Here is an 18,612-nt window from a genome sequence, read left to right on the forward strand (position 1 = left end):
CAAATCTGATGAAGAAACAAACTCATCTACATCTTAGATGGCCCGAGGGCGAGTCAATCTTCAGGGTGAACTATTCCTTTAGGCACATTACCCCCCAAAATTGTCATTACTGTAATATTACCCCGCCCCCCCCCAAAAAAAAAACTTATCACTTTTATAACTTATAAGTTATAAAATATAACTTTTTTATATAATTCCTATTATCTTTGATTACTCTCATTACTGTCAATACAGTATTTTTTGCATCACAGCAAAACAATTGTTGCCATATTACAATGATTTTTGACTTAAATCAACAAATTAAAGGCAGATTTTTTTCAGTGATGAGAATTTGAAAATAATGCCATGATGAAAAAAAAATCTTAAGAGTTCTAAATAGTTCTAGAACATATAGTTTTCGAATAGTTTTAAACTTAATTTTCTTCATGTAAAATGTCATTTATTTCTGTTGATTTTGGGGTGAAACATGATTCAGAATTCTCCCTGAGTGCATCAAGTCAATTGAATTTGTATAGCATTTTACATAATACAAAGCAGCTTTACAAAAATTCAGGATGTTAATGTTTATAGCATTAATATATTCATGGCTTACAGTCATATTTAGCAGATTAGAGCTCATAATAATCATATTAATCACAGGCTCATATTAATTAAGAGACCCACATGGAATATCTGCTGGGCTATTTAAATGAACTGAAAAAAAAACTATATAAAACAAGAAATGATCAAAAGTTTGGGGTCAGTAAAGTTTTTGTTGTTATTTGAAAGAAATTAGTACTTTTATTCAGCAAGGATGCATTCAATTGATCAAAAGTGACTTTAAAGACATTTATAAAGTAAAAAAAAAAAAAAAACTAAATAAATAAATGCTGTTCTCTTGAACTTTCTATTCATCAAAGAATCCTGAAAAAATGTATCAATGTTTCCACAAAAGTATGAAGCAGCACAACTGTTTTCAACTTCTTATTCATTGCTTTTGATTCTTTCGGGGTGAAATATGGTTCATCAAACGGTCTCATCGTCGTCATATGATGGTCTTGGTCGTCACTCACCTCTCGCAGTCTGGTCTCCAGTTCCAGCACTCTGCTCTTGTTAGTCTGCTCTTGTTGTGTCAGTTTCTCCAGATGTTCCTCCAGCTTTGCATTCTGGGCCTCCAGTTTTCCAGCCTGAGATTCCAGATAAAACTTCTGCTGCCTGAGCTCAGATATCATGTCCTCTTGGGCTTTCCTAAAGATTACAAACAAGACTTTGAGAGTTTTTGAAAGAATAAATTGTCAAGTTTAAGCTGCGTTTTGGTTAACCATCTCCCAATTCATTTGAGCTTCTAAAACCTGGTAGAGCTAGTTAACCATGATGGTTAAGCTAGTCTGGTGGGAACAGCATCTAAATCACATATACTGGTGACAAATTCTGCAGATTTTTCAACAGGGATAATATGAAGCTCTTATGAAAGCCTTGATATAATGCAAATACACCAGGTCATCGTTCATTAACTTTGTGCTTAACCCTGAAAATCTACTATCATGGCACATTAGCCTGAAATTAACCTTTACATTCACCAAACACATTTCATACCCAAATATCCATGGTTCATTGATGTGAACGGCATGAAATTGACTATGAAAAAACTTAATACTAATATTACATGGAAGCATAAAACAATAAGCCAAAAGACTCTTGCAAAAAAGTACTGTGTTGGTACTACGGTAAAGTGACCATATCAGTATAAACAGATATTTTTTAAATGTGTTTTATTTTTATTTTAGTTGTTATTTCTATTAAAAATATTTGTTATTTCTATTAAAAAAATATATATATATTTTACTTTATTTTACACACTATAAATTATAGAAGCCCCTTCACAATATTACATATGATCATACATTATTTAAATAGTCAGTTTTGTTTCTTCTTATTTTTGTTAGCAGCAATGTATTTTTATATTTCATTTACATTTTTGCTTTAGTCATTTCGTTGTGTGCTTGTGTATTTTTTAAATATTCTATTTAGCTTTAATTTATTTTATTTCAGTTTTAGTAATTTTAGTACTTCAACATTTTTTAAGTTTAAGTGACTGTAGCAGATATATACTTTAATGGAGAAAAAAAAATGTATATGCAATGAATGCCATATCCAAACAAATGTGTTTTACTGTGTATTTTTCGACATTATGTGGCACAGCATGAAGCAGAATGGCTAACTGCTTTTACATAACAACAACAGTCAACCGCAATATGAAAAAAACTAAATTCAATTAATAATTAATAATGTTACTAAAAATAATCCAAACAAACAGCTCTTCAGTCAAGTAATATAGTGTGTTAGTCTAATTGTAGGCTACTGCAAATGATTTCCATCCATCACTGAATCAGCTCAGGTCTGTATGTTCATGCATGTAAACTCACATGTTTTTCTGCGTGTAAATGCTGCTGTTGGCTGCCAGTTTGTTGGCCTCGGACAGCTCTGTGATCCTCTGCTCCAGACTGGTCATCTTTGACTCCATGGCATTGATCGTCTTCAAATTAGACACCATAATTCAAAGCAGAACTTTAGTTCACTAATGAACAGGCCAGCTTGAATGTCTTTGCGAGTCCAGCTGGTTAGTGCTGGTCAAGCTGGGGAATCAGTACAGTCAACCAAGTATTATATAGTCTTGTCAAAAGTAACAATATTAGCATTTCTACAGTACTGAGTAGGGTTATTATAGTTAACTAAAAAAAATTATTACTTAAAATAAAAGTAAATAATAAAATTATTAATATATAAAATATACAATGACAATTTACTGAGATACTATATATATATATCAGCTAGTTTCTCATTTTCATTTAGTTTCAACTTGCTGTATAGTAAAATAACTCAAACGGAAATAAAAATTAATAAATCTCTAAAACTCTATAGATGTGTTTTAAAAAAGTAAAATGACAAAAACACAACACAATTACTAAAACTTTAACTAAAATTAACATGAAATAAACATGACAGAAAATAAAAAAATAAAAAAAAATAATTTCAACTTTTAATAAATTTTTTGTAATTCCTATATTATCTTATTCTCGTTACTATCAATACAGTATTTTTACTGCACTACAGTAAAACAATTATTGTTATACAATGATGTTTTTATTTAAATCAACAAATTAAAGGCAGACTTTTTTTACAGTAATGAGAATTTTAAAATCATGCCACGATAAAATCTATTTGAATTTATTGTCTTGCACAACGGCACAAAGATCAATGAAATTATTTTCCCAATTAAAAATGATAGTCTCTCAGAAAAAAGCAAAATAATGTGTTACCGCTGCCTGGTCACTGATCATTTTTCCCCGCTCGCGAGATTCCTCCTCATACGTGCTCTGCTTTGACTCCAACAGTTCCTTTTCAGCCAAATCAGCCTGCATTTGAGTCTCTAAAACCTACAAAACACAAGCACTGGGTTATTACACCTGACAGACGAACAGGAAGTATCCTCAAAATGAGGCCTTTAAAGGTTTAATCTAAATCCAAAGATAAATACAGAGTCAGGATCTTTTATTCAGTGGCTATAAAATTAATAAGGAGCACTAATAGTATAGTTCTCCTGTGTAAACTCAGTGATGGAGGCAAACCGCTCTGTAGAACATCACTGATATTTGTCACGAGCAGAAGTGTGTGTGTGTGTGTGTGTGTGTTCAGCCCGACCTTGATCTTGTCTTCATAAAGATTTTTCTTCTGTTCCAGGTGTGTTTCCATACGCTGCGCTGTTGCCTGCGTTTCACGCAAGTTCTCTTCGAGTTCCTGCATACAGACGATAGAGGAAAAATGAATACCACTGAGACTTAATGGAATATCTGTTTCATACTGAGAGATTGCTAGGGTATTTTTCCCTGAAGAAAAATTAATAAGCGTGGCACTTCAGTAAAAGTCTCTATTTAATCTCATTTGTTTTAGAAAAAGCAGTAGGTCATTTTTAATTGATAACATATTTCCTTAACATGTCTCCATCAGTGCTATTTATTAATATTTTGAACTAGCGTTTGTTCTTATCTCTCATGTTTTTCATTTAATGTTTATATTTTATTTGAGCTTTTTTCAATTAATGAGTTTTTTTAATACTTTTAATTAACTTGTTAGTTAGTTAATTGCAATTTACCTTAGCATATATGTTAAAAAACTGTAAATGGCTTACTATTGCATTATATGTAATTATACAGTAAAATACAGTCAAATGTATAATTTTTGGAAACACAAACCATAACTTTTACGTGAAAAACAGTAAAAGTTATTAGTTCATATATAGTTTTTAGTTATTAGTTTATATACAACATATATTTTATTTAAATGTAGTTTTTCCTTATTTTTGTTAACAGTAATATTTTATATTTTCAGTTGTTATTTCAATTTTTATTTTATTTACATTTTTAAATATTTCTAGTTAGCTTTCATTTATTTTTATTTCAGTTTTAGTCATTTTAGTACTTCGACTCTTTTAAAATTGAAGTTTTACACATAATATTTATATTTTATTTCAGCCTTATTTCAATTAATGAAAACTATTTTTAATAGATAAGGCAAGGCAAGCTTATTTCTATAGCACATTTCATACACAATAATTCAAAGTGCTTTACATAAAAAGGAATTAAAATAATCACAACAATAAAAGCAGAGAATAAAACATTTGAAATGATTAAAAATTGATTTAAAATGCATCAAAAGAGTATTAGGATACATAAAATACAGTGCAATCATTTAATAAGATATAATAAGATTTAATAGATTTCATTTTTAATTACCACGAACAACTCTGGTGGTCTCCAGATAAACTCAAAATGTGGCATTTCATTTTTAAGCACTTGTTAATCATGACTAATTCATAAAAATCAATAATATACGGTATAAATCATCCAGCTAAAAACACATCGTCATTGTGACACACATGATCGTGGCCAAAGACTGAGATGATCCACTGCAATCTGTCACTTTTGGAGCCGTGACAGGGCCAGAGAGCATGCTGGGAGCTGAGGAAAAGAAGCGGTGACACTGCCAGGCTAAGCAGGTCGAAAAAAACGAATAAAACTGAAAGTCTGTATGCGTGTGTTTAATGCAAGTGTGAGGGTTTGAGGAGGTATACCACGCGTGACTAACAAGTGTAGCACGTCTTAATTAAGTAGCTTTACTGCGTGCATGTGACACCTCCAGTAGACATTTCTGGAGCGCTGCAATCGCATTTCATTGACACGTTGTGTTTAAGTGAATAACTCCAGTGTTTACCTGTTAGTTTGTGTGTGTGTGTTTAAGACACAGTACGTGTAAATAAGCGGGAGTTCAGCGCATCTCAGGCTTACCATGATTTTGTCTGACATCTGTTGGATCTGTTGCGACTTGGTCTGAATGTCTTCTTTGAGTTTAGTTTCTCTCCTTTCCACCATCTCCAGCCTCTTGACCTGGTTCTCCAGGGTTTTCTTGCCATCCTGTTCCATCCCAAAAAAGGAAAAACCTCATTTTGATGATGTTCTCCTGGCAACTTAGACTGAAAAAATAAGCTTTATGTGGAAACATCTAAATTAGCTGATTTTATTCGAGTCAAAAATAATATTACTTGGCATCACTGATTCAACCTGAATGCATAAGGTTTCACCAACAAATTACATTTAAATCAAATAGCTCCTGAAACAGTATTTCTATTAATAAACCAGATGTTAAAGTTTAGGTTAGGCTGTGTCTAAACTGTAAACAATGAGTCAAATTAGTTAAGATATTAAGTCTTGTTTCCTGAAACATGTATCAAAATTAAGTGAGTTTATGCTTAAAACAAGAAAAAATATCTGCCAATGGGGTAAGAAAAATAAAATTAGTTCAAAGGGAAAACGAGATTATTTTTATTACCCCACTGGCAGATATTCTTTCTGCTTTTAAGCATTTTTTATCAAGAAAACATGACTAAATACTCTATAAAAATATTTTCTTATTTAGTATTTGTGTCTTGTTTTCCAGTACAAATGTCTAAACATTCTTTCATCAAGATACAGTACATTTTCTTGAGATGCAAAATTACTTGATATGACGTCTTGTTTTCCAAAAAAATTATCAAAATTAAGTTTATGCTTAAATGGGATAATAAAAAGAAACTTTATTAAAAGGGAAAACAATATTATTTTTATCACCCCATTGGCAGATTTTATTATTTTTATTTTTTCATTTTAAGCAAAAACTCACTTAATAAAACAAGACTAAAAATCTGGTGTCATTAATGTCTTAATTTGAGAATGTTTAGATATTTGTATTGGAAAACAAGACAAAAATACTAAGTAAGAAAATAATTTTTTGCAGTTGTTGAGATGGAAAATCACATCAGAAATGTCATCAACAATGAGCCAATCAGCTGTGAGCTTGAGGCTAAATGTCAACAAAAATGCATTACAATGGGTTAATTATGCTGTTTACATTTGCATTAATATTCATGCATTTGGCAGATGCTTTTATCCTAAGCAAGTAACACTGCATTAAATCTCTACACTTTATTTTATCACTTATAATCTACTGTTTGAGCTACAGGAATTGTTTCCTGTTTATTCTTTGTGCAATGACAATAAAGTTGAATCTGATCTAATCATAATCATGATATTTGTAAATAAAGCCATTTTAATTCATTCAGACAGTGAAAGTGTCTGAAGGAGCCATGCAGTGTGTCAGTGGAGTCATAGGTCACCTCAGTGTCTCGCAGGCGTCTGCGCAGGCTGTCGGTGGAGTCCTCTTTGGTCTGCAGACGCTCCAGGTCCCGCTCCAGACGTTCTTTAGCCTGACGGACATTCTGCAGGAGTTCAGTGGCTTCTGTACTCGCCTTCACGGCCTGAGAGAGAGGGAAGCTGCGTTGTAAAAAAAATGTACAGAAAAAGACTAAAAATGCTACTGTAAAAGACCGGTTAATTGGTTAACTATAAGTTACCTTACCATATCTGCTGAAAAACTGTAAATGGTTCAACATGGCATTAAATGTAATTCTACAGTGAAATACAGTCAAAATGATTTGAAATGACTTTGAAAGTACAAACTATAAATTAACATATAATTTACAGTGCAAACAGTAAAAGGACATATGATTATATGAATTAAACATAACATTTGAAGTAGAAAAACTGAAATAGTACCTTCTTGTAAAACATACTTTTATCTACTTTATTGAAATTCTTTTTTTTTTTATTTTTTTTTTTACAGTGTATGGTGCTTATTACATTTTAAGGTAAAAAGCAGATTTTGGTAGTTCAAATAGCTTTATATATTAACATTATATCACTTAAAAATATATATGGTTATAAGCTATAAAATATATAGGCAGCAATATGTCATTCTGTGATACCAGAAACACTGTTACTGTATTTTTACTGTGAATTTCTGGCAACTAAAGCTGCAAGTTTTATTACTGTAAATTTACAGTAAAAATACAAGGGGGGGGGGTCATAAGTCATCTATCATCTAACTACTGCTGTGTGATCCATGATAAGTCAAAACACATTTATCTATATAGTGCTTTGCACAATAAAGATTATGTTCTTTATTACAGAAATTTAGAGAAATCTAGAGAAATTTAAAGGTACTTATGTTATAAAATTCATCAATTATGAAACATTTAATTTCCGCTATAAAGCATCTCTACAAAAGACAATAGTGTCATTATTCAGCTCAAGTCAGTTCAATGTTGATTCAATTCAGTTCAATAGCAGTGTTGATGTTGCAAAGTTATTATCAATTTTATTATGCAAAGTTCAGCTAGTACAGTTCACTGACAGCGTCAATGCAGTTAAATCAATAAAATTACTGAATATTACTTTAAAACAAACAAATCATGTTTCAGTTCTTCAAGCAGGGCTGAATTTGAAATAAATGTGCACAGTACCTTGGCAAGCTTCTCCTGGAGTTCTTCCATCTTTACTTGTTGCTCTGCATTGGTCTGAGACATTTACAAATAAAGAAGCTTAAATACGAAAACAGCTGCATTATCAATTTGCTTTCCTGCACTTAAAAACAGCATGAATTTATGCTCCTGACTGGTTAATGCTGGTTGATCAGCATGGCGATTTGGTTCATTTACCATGGGAGTATTGTTGGTTAAGCTAGTTAGGAAGGAAATACTGTATGTTAGACTTCCCGACAGCAAATGGAAATAATGAGTTGTCATATCAGATGTACCTTCTGCAATTTAGTCAGAAGTTCTTCCATCTCAGCTTTGCCTTGTTCTTTAGCCTGCAAAATTAAAAAATAGACTGATTGCATCTCATCTAGCGTGCACCAGCAGGACGGTTCTCACTTAGAATGTGAACAGACCTTCTGAATCTTCTGCTGGTATTCCACAGCCTTCCTCTTGAGCTCATCGCTGGTCTGGCGAGACTCTTTCAGCTCGGATTCGTACAGGTCGCTGCGGCGGCGAGCGGCGGACAGGTTCTCCTCCAGCTGACGAATAGACACGCGCATTTCCTCCAGCTGAGCGTGGTACTCCTGCAAGGGCATAAATGGTTAAAATGGCACTTTAGTTACAGAAACACGGTCAAAATGTTTTTAGCAGATGCTTTTATCCAAAGTTTCTTGCAGTGCAATTTAATCTGACAAAAGTCTGACAAAAGAAATGACATTTTTATTTTTTTATTTTTAAATGGAACAGTTTATTGAGATAGGCTTTGTTAAATATATAAAATAAAAGTTTGTATGTGTTTTTGGTTGAGTATCATATTTGATACATCAGGCTTTTATGGCTTGTAATAGTATCATATGATAAAAAATAAACATCTCAGTTTTATTCAGAGGCCCAAACTGAGCAAAAATATGTAATTTGGTGCAGATGATATAAACTATGAATTTCTGATAGTCTGTAATGTAAATCAATGAGATCTTTATAGCAGATACTTGCATAAAATGATATAAATATCAGTCCTCACTTTATATCTCCAATATAATGTCTTAGTAAGATGATATTTAAATGCTTAGTTTTATTATCAAAACATATAATGCAATGCAATACAGTGATGATTGACAGATGAACAAATACAATTTCCTCAAAAGCCTGATCATTATATTTGATACTTATGATTTTTCTAAAAAAAAAAAAAAGGATGTATGGATAATCAAGTAAACCTGCTTCAGTCCAGTAAGTGTCCATCTTGAAATATTACAAAGCTATTCTTATGTTTACTTAGTCTTAAGTTTTCACAGCAAAAAGACACGTGAAGCACAAGCTGAAGGCTTTTGCAAAAAACTCTAAACTAAAAATCAACTATCAATCAGACGACAGAAAGCATGCAGTAGACTGTGTGCAAGGTTTTTCAACAAAGATTTGATCACCTTGATCATTTAAAGGCTTTTATAGGGTTATTTTTAGTTTCATTTTCCTGCGTTCGACATGGCAACCCATTCATACGGGTGAGAAGCAATATAAAAAGTATAAAGGAATCAGACTGGGTTCATGCAACCCATTTCAATGCAGCACTAAGCAAACAGTTTCATGCAAAATGGCAGAATCAAATAAAACAGGCGAATCAGAAGACCTTTGTGAGAACATGAGGCAGAGGAGATGAAATCAGTCTGAGTAACCAACCGCAGGATATAGAGAGAGACCAGCACATGAAAAGCAGAGCGCAGAAGTGGATACATAAGTGTGCTGAGTGGGTGAAAGGTCAGCGAGTGGGCGGACGGAGTGAGTGTGCCAGTCCGAGTCCGAATCAGCACTCATCGTTTCATCAGCCATTAGCTACAGGTCACAAATCACGTCCATGTCATGTGTGACAAGGCCACAATCACCTAACTAGACGTCTTATGGAGTTTAGCGATAAACGGTAGCCTGGGGCTACGTTAAAGGGGAAAAGGAAATTTTTTCTTAAAGAATTAGTTTCTAACAAAAATGTAGGTTTTTGCTGCACAAGACATTAACTGATGGACTGGAGTGGTGTGGATTATTGTGATGTTTTTATCAGCTGTTTGGACTCTCATTCTGACGGCACCCATTCACTGCAGAGGATCAATTGGTGAGCAAGTGATGTAATGCTACACTTCTCCAAATCTGTTCTGATGAAGAAACAAACTCATCTACATTTTGGATGGCCTTGGGGTGAAGACATTTACAGCCAGTTTTACATAACATAACATAACATAACATAACATAACATAACATAACATATAACATATAACATAACATAACATAACATAACATTATTGTTGTCCCTTATATTTTTATTATGCAGTAGCCTTTAAATCAAAGCAATAAGGCACTTGAGGCTGTGCTATATTGTGAAAGTACTGAGGAAAAACAACAAAGTACACAAAAACGCTTATGGAAAAGCATGTTTGTGCTTTTTGCTTTACATCACCATAATGAGAATTATAATTATGCACCATAAATGACAGAAAAGAGGTGCTTGACATTTTGTGAAATTGCCTCCCAATTGAAAGTCACAATATGAAAAAAAATCAGCTCAAAATGAGTCAACACAATCTTCATCTTTCAGTCCTCTATGCTAATGTGATTTCTTAATTATCAATAGTGAACTAATTGCTCTCCTGCACAAATAACGTCAATCGTGACAATAACATTTTGCCAGAAAGTGCCTGGAATTACAACATCTGCAATAGTAGCAAGCACTAAAAAATCCTGAATGCCACATTCATTCTTCAGAAAGAAAACCACAAATGAGATCTCTTGAACTACTATTATCCCATAAAGCATTGTGAATGAAGTAATCAAATTAGGCACAACGATAAAATGTAAAACTACTGATTACAAGTCACTTACTATGAGAATAAAAACTATATTAAAATGTTAAATTCTTACTATGAGAATAAAAACTATATTAAAATATGTTAAATTCTTACTATGAGAATAAAAACTATATTAAAATATGTTAAATTCCAATAGTTCCAGATACGTTCTTTCTGCAAATTACATTTAACCAGCAGGTGGCGACAATCTTTGACCATCTTTAAGAGGGAGTCATTCAATTCATTCACTCAACCGATTCGTTCAAACATACCGATTTATAAAAAAGGGGTTATGAATTGAGAAATCAACTTTTACTTGAGCTTTTGATATATAAGAGATCATCATACTAAAAGAATATCCTATAAGTTTCAGAACTGAAAACGTCCTTGTTACTGAAATAAAAGCTTTTATTGACACCAGGCCCAGCGAACGCCAGATCCTGCAATATGCCTAATAGATAGGTTAAACACCGCCTCCACAGAGGAATATCAACGCCTAATTCTGTAGCCCCGCCCACTGATTCGTGCAATAACATGAGTGGCGCTAAACCGGATCTAGCAACCAAGCAATAAACTTGTCATTGAAGATCGCAAAATATTGTGCGGTGCCTGGTTGTGGAAGAACACAGTCGCTGCATAACCTTCCTTCGGATTCAAATAATAGGAATACGTGGTTGAACTTTGAAACTTGAAGTTTCAGCTCACGTGAGTAAAACATTGAGCGTTTGTTCGCTTTGTTTCACCATGGACTCCTTTGTAAACAAGACACAGGTCGACGCTGGATTTGCAGAGAGACTGAGATTAAAAAGCAATGCTGTGCATCTATATTGGATCGGATAGGAATCTTTCACTTATGTGAGTAAAAAAATATTTGTACTGTGTCACTATTGCTTTGTTAGAGATCGCTTGATATGTCCTGATTCTGTGTACATGTCTAAAGTCACAGAAGGCTCCTATGAAGGACGTAGCTTGTCAAACAGACACACAGAAAGTTAGTTTACAAAGCAAAACTGTTATCCAGTCATAGCAGTGGGCGTTTACTTCCAAGTCTTCAATGCGGCACGCCCATAAAAACCGAGCGTTTCTCGAGCCGGCCTCAAAACCAGGGTGCCTATTACTTATTGATTTTTATGTTTTTGAATGTAAAAACCAACGTCATAAGTGGACTTTAACAAAGCCAGTTCATGGCCCCTTTAATATTTTATCTGCAAGTGCAGTTTTTTTAAAACGTGCTTTTAAGATTTGAAGTACACTACAAGTACACATTCTATACAGTTTTGCACAATTACTTTACACAAGGGCATGTGAACTTCCTCTTCGATTAATCAACTTTAATCCACTTTGTTAAAAAATGCTAAATATCAGTCAGCTGAAAGTGTTATAATTTGGCTTTTCCTATTACACCACAAGATGTAATGTGGTAGTATGGGGTAAAAATACAGTAAAGTACAGTACACCCTCGGGGATTCTGGGAGCATGCTAGCGTCTCCTGAGAAACATACTTACCGATGCTCATCGTGCACCTCAGAGGTTGTTCTGATCTCTGCGCCCAGAAACAACCTCTAATGCTCACTTTGATGATGAGTGCCGGGATCAGTGTTAGGACACGTATTTTGATGTTACTTTGCTCCTAGCTGAATTCCTCTCTTGAGAAATGAGAAAGATAAACACTTGAACTGTACTAGCTTTGTAGATGCAAAATATTATTGACTTGGTCAAGGACAAGAAATTCCAAGCTGGTTTTTCCTGGTGGACAAGTGTACCCATTTTGTAGAAGATGCTTGACCAATATGGTCTTTCTGACGAAGCTGGCTGGCCAGAAAAGACTTAGTTGTTAGGCCTGGTGGGAACATCTGCTGACCACCTATTCTGGTCTTTTCAGTATGCATGTTTTTACTAATCTTTACAGTGGACCTCAGACAACAGTATAAAATAATAAAAAAGCCAGTTCATGAACCCTTTAAGGAATGACACAAGTGACTGCTTTTAAGAACGAGTCATTGAATCATTCATGTAACTGACTCGTTGGAAAACACTTGATTTATTCCACAAAAAAACACTGTTTCTGCTTTGTCTTTGTAAATATATTTTTGTGGTAGAGCAAAAATAGACAAACTGACAAGATTATGTCTAAAATGTATGATACTGAACATTAACTTTTTTTTGTGCATTCAAACATTTCAGGCTAACATGTGAAAATGTATGTCCTTACAAACGGAGTAACTTATCAATAATACATACAACAGATACAGAAAGCAAAAGCAAGGAGTTTTTTTTTTTTTCATATTGAGAGTATCATTTCATGTTTTTAAATCTTTTAATTATTCAGTATTCATTCAAAAATGCATTATATAATGCATTATAAAGGTATTCATAATGTACATTGTAATGTATTATACATTTCATAAATAATTGTAATCAAAGTTAAAATGCATTATAATATTTGAAAGTTTGTTTTTCATTTGTTTTAATTAGTGCTGTCAAAATTAGTGCGTTAACGCATGCAATGATTTTTTTTTTTCAGTTTAACGCATTAAAAATATTTAATAAATTATTATTTTTTAAAGTCTAATAAATGTTCAAATTGATAGCTCTCAAATATACTGTAATGTTGAATGGCTGTAGTCAATGGTTAAATATTAGGGGAAAATAACAATTTCCTAGAGACATCATTAGTATTGGTATCAGTGATACTCGCCTTCAGTCATCAAAAAGATGCCATTAAACAAATATTAAAAATATACTGTTCTTTATGTTGTTTCTACATTAATTTGCAGATTGAATGTAAAATTATTGCAATATAAAAGTATATTTAAAAACTTTAAGGTTAAGTGGGATTAATCATGATTAATTTCAGAAAAATGTGCAATTAATTAGTCATTTTTTAAAATCGATTAACAGCACTAGTTTTAATGCATTATACTTTCTAAAGGTGTAACAATGAATAGATAATGTATTACAATTATTCATGAGATCATGCAATGCATTATAAGGTGCATTACAAGGCATAATTAATACATTAAAACTACATTTATAATGCATTATATGTTTAGGGCTTTAAGTACCAAATAAGTTACCAAATCATTACTTATGCAATGTAAAAAAATATATATATATATATAAAAGTTCAGTCTTTAAAAAATATTGATATATCTTATCACTATTCTTTGTTTAGTTTAATATATCTTAGCACAAATATTCATAAATATAACAAAACAAAACACATGCACACAAAGAAAATGTGACTCTATGCAGCAGAGTTTGAAAGCATCAACTAAGCATCAACAAAGTTCTGTGAAACCAAACTGAAATTTTAGCAAACCAAAGAGTTCGATCAAATTAAGACTTTCAACATTGTTGTTAATGCTGCTTGATTTTGTTTCTGTTTGTCTTCTTTATCTTAATAGATAGATAAAGTAGGACATAATTTGGACTAGTATTTTTGTATTATTCAAAATGGTATGTCTGATTTATTATGGCTGATTGTGATTTGGTATTGGTAATTACTGAGGGTAGGATTTAATAAGCCTAGGGCTTCTACCTACCCATTTTTATTTCGAACAGGTTGAATATATGTAAAAAAAATATATATAATAATAATAATAATAATAATTTATATTTGTTGATTTTTTTTTATTTTTTTGTTTATTGGTATTTATTTGTATATTTATTATGTGTTTTTTCCTTTTGTATTTTTAATAGTTCGAAATAAAAATAAATTGAAATTGAAAAATTGAAACTGAAGACTTCATTTAAAGTCTGCTTGCTGCTAATTTGAGACCTTTGCTGGTTTGTCACGACAGCATTTCCACTGCATCTGCAACATCCTTCACTGCGAGGTACCATTTTTGTCTCCATGGCAACCGCAGTGCGATGGAGCCTGGCTCTGGGGGAGATGTGCAAGCAGCAGCAGAAAGCAGGCTCTTTTTCCATTATGTTCTTACCTTCACATCTCATTCTTCAGTCTTACTTTCACCGTCAATTTACTCGTGGCTATCACTATTTCACATAGTGTTTCAGAAGCTGAGATGGACAGAGATCATTTGTACTCATACTGTGGACTCTATCAGCAGGGCTCTTATTAGCAGACACCTGTGAAGCTCTATGGGAATAATCTGAGAAATCTGTGAAATGCTCACTCAGACCCCCCAGTGCTAAACAAAGACCCATGTCACAAAATGCCCTAGAATATAAACATACTTTAATGAAGCACAATGCACACTATCCTGAAACCTCTGGTTATGTCAGTCAGAGGTACATAAACCACTGCAGACACACAAAACTAAAAAACATTTTAAGGCCCCTGTATATTCTCCAAAAACAAGTCGGAACCACTTTATAATGACAGGCTTATGAATTTGATTATCAGGGAACGTATGAATTGATCAAAATGTACAGCTTTAAATGCACTTATGTAATCTAAGTCACTTTGGATAAAAGCTGCTATACGCATAAAAATCTGCTAAATGCATAAACGTAAATGTCTTCTAGAAAACAAGACAAAAATACTGATTAAGGAACTTATTTTGAGCTCTTCGCTCACTGGAATAATTCGTATTGTCAAAAGCGCTACAGAAATGTTTGAAATGAATTCAAACCTGTTCTTTAATTTCCTGCAGTTTGTTGCCCTGCTCCCGTATGTCGTGCAGGAGCTGCAGAGCTTTATCATCCTCCTGCGACACCTCCATGCGGGCCTGCTCCAAACTGCGCTTCAAACTCTGAAATACACACACAAAACAAACAAAAAGTTTCACAAACCAAGCAGTACAGTTCAGATCGTGCCACATTTCCACATGCAGACAGTAAACCCACGCTGCATTCGGTGATATAGGTGGCCAGGTCTTGTTCTAAGATGGTCCTTTGTGTTTCAGAAGCCTTGAGCTCCACATCTTTCTGCTGCAGAACTGACTCCAGGTCTGACATCTTACGCTGCACTTTTGAAATCTCCTGCTCCATCTTTCAGAAAAACAAGGAAAAGAGACATCGGTGCACATATGAGGGATTGAATTATCCATAAAATAACATAAGAGATGCAGACGTACCTTTATATATGACTGTCTATGCTTCCTCTAGCAATCTATAAGCTTCGGCTCTGAAGGTCTTGTTCTCTGTGTGCTTGTAGGCTGAAAGACGAGGTCTGAATGAACGTGCCCTTTCTAGAAGAAAGAAAGAAAAAAAGAAGTTGAAGAACATGAAACCACATTTAAACTGTAATTATAACAAAACACATGACTGAAACTTCTGCTGTTGATAGTAAAAGGTACTGTTTTGATCAAGCCAGCAAAACAATTAAATGCTCCATTTCAGCTCTAATTAAGCCAAGAGATAAGTAAATTGATTAAACTGTGCGACGCAAATCTCAGAAAACAAAGAAGCTCCAACAATATTGAAGCTCCTGCAATTATAAAACTGCAGTTATAAAAAATTAATTCTAAAAGGAAAAAGAAACATGATGCCAGGACACATTTGATCTGCATTGAAATTAAATGTATTTATTTGTTATCCAACTAGATCTGAAGAAAATCTCTCAAATCTCTGTGATATTATGGTCCTGTTTAAATGCAAGTCAGATTTTATCACATTTTATCATCCACCAAAAAAGTCCGATTGCTAAGAGAAGTCAACAAGCTGCACTTTTTATTCAGTAGGGATGCATTAAATTGATCAAAAACGACAGTAAAGACATTTAGAATGTTACAAAATATTTCTATTTCAAATAAATGCTGTTCTTTTGAACTTTCTATTTATCAAAGAATCCTAGAAAATAAAATGCATCACAGTTTCCGCAAAAATATGAAGCAGCACAACTGTTTTCAACATTGATAATAATCAGAAATGTCTCTTGAGCAGCAAATCAGCATATTAGAATGATTTCTGAAGATCGTGTGACACTGAAGACTGGAGTAATGATGCTGAAAATTCAGCTTTGCAGCACATGAGTAAATTTCATTTTAAAATATATTAAAATAGAAAAGACTTATTTTAAATTGTAGGGTTCATAATCAGCATTTCTCTACCGTGGAAACCAAAATACTGATGACATCATCTTGCACTCAAGGGAACATACAATTTTTGTCCAATCAAATATTCTCTAGTCTCTAGAATGAGAACGTACACTGAATCCTTACTGCCTTTTCCTTTCGGAATCCCACAAAACGAAGTATTTTCTGCACATACGAGCTCAGCACGGAGCGTATAGTGCAGTCTATTTTTAACAAGACCAATCATATTAGATATGCACAGACTGTTTCTAACTGCCACTCTCTACTTGGCATCCTTGGAGATGGAGGGAAAAAATTAACGACAGAAGAAAATAGCTCCCAATAAAAGCACAAGCATCTCTACTCCTCCATATCATTCCCTCTCTCTCTCTCTGCCTTTTTCTTTCAGTAGCCTGAGGCTTTACAATTCAGCATTAGGGTGCTTATAGATTACAAAACACAGCGTATAGTGCAGTCTATTTTTAACAAGACCAATCATATTAGATATGCACAGACTGTTTCTAACTGCCACTCTCTACTTGGCATCCTTGGAGATGGAGGGAAAAAATTAACGACAGAAGAAAATAGCTCCCAATAAAAGCACAAGCATCTCTACTCCTCCATGTCATTCCCTCTCTCTCTCTCTCTCTCTCCGGCTTTTTCTTTCAGTAGCCTGGGGCTTTACAATTCAGCATTAGGAGGCTTAAAGATTACAAAACACACACAATCCAAAAGATGCTTATGGAATCGCTTTCCGAACCCAAAGCAGCGGTATGAACTCATGTTCACATTCACAGAAACGTGCAGCCTGCAGAAACACACACACATGTGCTATACAGACTCAAACCCGTGACTACAGGCACGTCATGCATTCTCACGTGAACACAGATGTTATTTATGAGCTGGCAACATCATTTCCACACTTGTAAACCACTTTTAAACTCAATTTTAGAAAATGACAACAATATGCATGATCATGAAGATATTAACTATGATTTTTATTTGATGTGTTGAACTATCCTGCAATCAAAGTTCAAAAGTTTGAAAGTAAAAACATAACATTTAGTGCATTTTTCCTCAACATTAAAACTAAATGCATCCAGTCCACCATTAAACATACTGCGGGTTACATCACCAGAACATGCAAATGGTCATGCAAAAATATGATTATACTTCTGAAGCCAGCTGGATGCATAATTTAGTGTGTGGAAAATCAACACAGTGTTTCAAGATGAGGCATGATTTAATTATTCTGATCTCTCGGCTAATACTGATCTCTGGGGAGGGGGAATAAGAGAAATTCAGCTGTAGAGAACAGACAAGAAACTCTGACCAAAGGGGATGAAAATCACAACAGTTCTGAAAGCAGAACATTTTAAAAGTTACATTTGACATGCTGAAGGCCTGAATGAATATGAAATTACTGATCATCTAACATGATGGAACATTAATGTAAACAAGAGCTTGTGATGATTGACAAATAAGGTATAACTGATATGTTTAATATGTGAGCAACAGGTCTGACACTTGACCTTCATTCTTTAATGTGGCTAGAACCAACTAAATTACTAAATAAATAAATAATGAAGAAATAAATAAAAAAATCAATAACATTTAAATAAATAAACAATTAAAATACATACATTAAAAAATAAAATGATCAAAATAAATAAGAAGAATAAATATAAAATAAAAGAAATCAAAAATACTTAAAACAAACAAACTGAAATAAATAAACACGAAATAAAAATAACAAATTAAAATAATAAATTTCAATTAAATAAACTAAATAAATAAACAGTAGGGCATTCTGAGTGATCACCTAAATTTGAACAGACAGACAGACAGACAGATAGATAGATAGATAGATAGATAGATAGATAGATAGATAGATAGATAGAAACTCAAT

The 18,612-nt window shown here is 33.3% G+C and overlaps 1 protein-coding gene across 8 annotated transcripts in view; it reads right to left on the reverse strand.

Moving 5' to 3' along the window:
• The window catches only part of citb (citron rho-interacting serine/threonine kinase b), a 56,838-nt gene that overhangs the window by 35,922 nt on the left and 2,304 nt on the right, over window positions 1-18,612 (reverse strand). For all 8 annotated transcript variants that reach the window (XM_016500987.1, XM_016500983.1, XM_016500986.1 and 5 more), the window contains exons 2-13: window positions 15,765-15,878; window positions 15,535-15,678; window positions 15,321-15,440; window positions 8,302-8,472; window positions 8,167-8,220; window positions 7,874-7,927; window positions 6,689-6,829; window positions 5,325-5,450; window positions 3,682-3,777; window positions 3,300-3,416; window positions 2,406-2,515; window positions 1,053-1,227 (exon numbers count right to left, since the gene is read on the reverse strand). In XM_016500987.1, the coding sequence (XP_016356473.1) occupies window positions 1,053-1,227; window positions 2,406-2,515; window positions 3,300-3,416; window positions 3,682-3,777; window positions 5,325-5,450; window positions 6,689-6,829; window positions 7,874-7,927; window positions 8,167-8,220; window positions 8,302-8,472; window positions 15,321-15,440; window positions 15,535-15,678 (1,308 nt within the window). In that variant the 5' untranslated portion in view covers window positions 15,765-15,878. The remainder of the gene's footprint in view (window positions 1-1,052; window positions 1,228-2,405; window positions 2,516-3,299; window positions 3,417-3,681; window positions 3,778-5,324; window positions 5,451-6,688; window positions 6,830-7,873; window positions 7,928-8,166; window positions 8,221-8,301; window positions 8,473-15,320; window positions 15,441-15,534; window positions 15,679-15,764; window positions 15,879-18,612) is intronic.

The sequence above is a fragment of the Sinocyclocheilus anshuiensis genome, unplaced genomic scaffold, assembly GCF_001515605.1.
Source record: "Sinocyclocheilus anshuiensis isolate Anshui unplaced genomic scaffold, SAMN03320099.WGS_v1.1 scaffold714, whole genome shotgun sequence".
NCBI lineage: Eukaryota > Metazoa > Chordata > Actinopteri > Cypriniformes > Cyprinidae > Sinocyclocheilus > Sinocyclocheilus anshuiensis.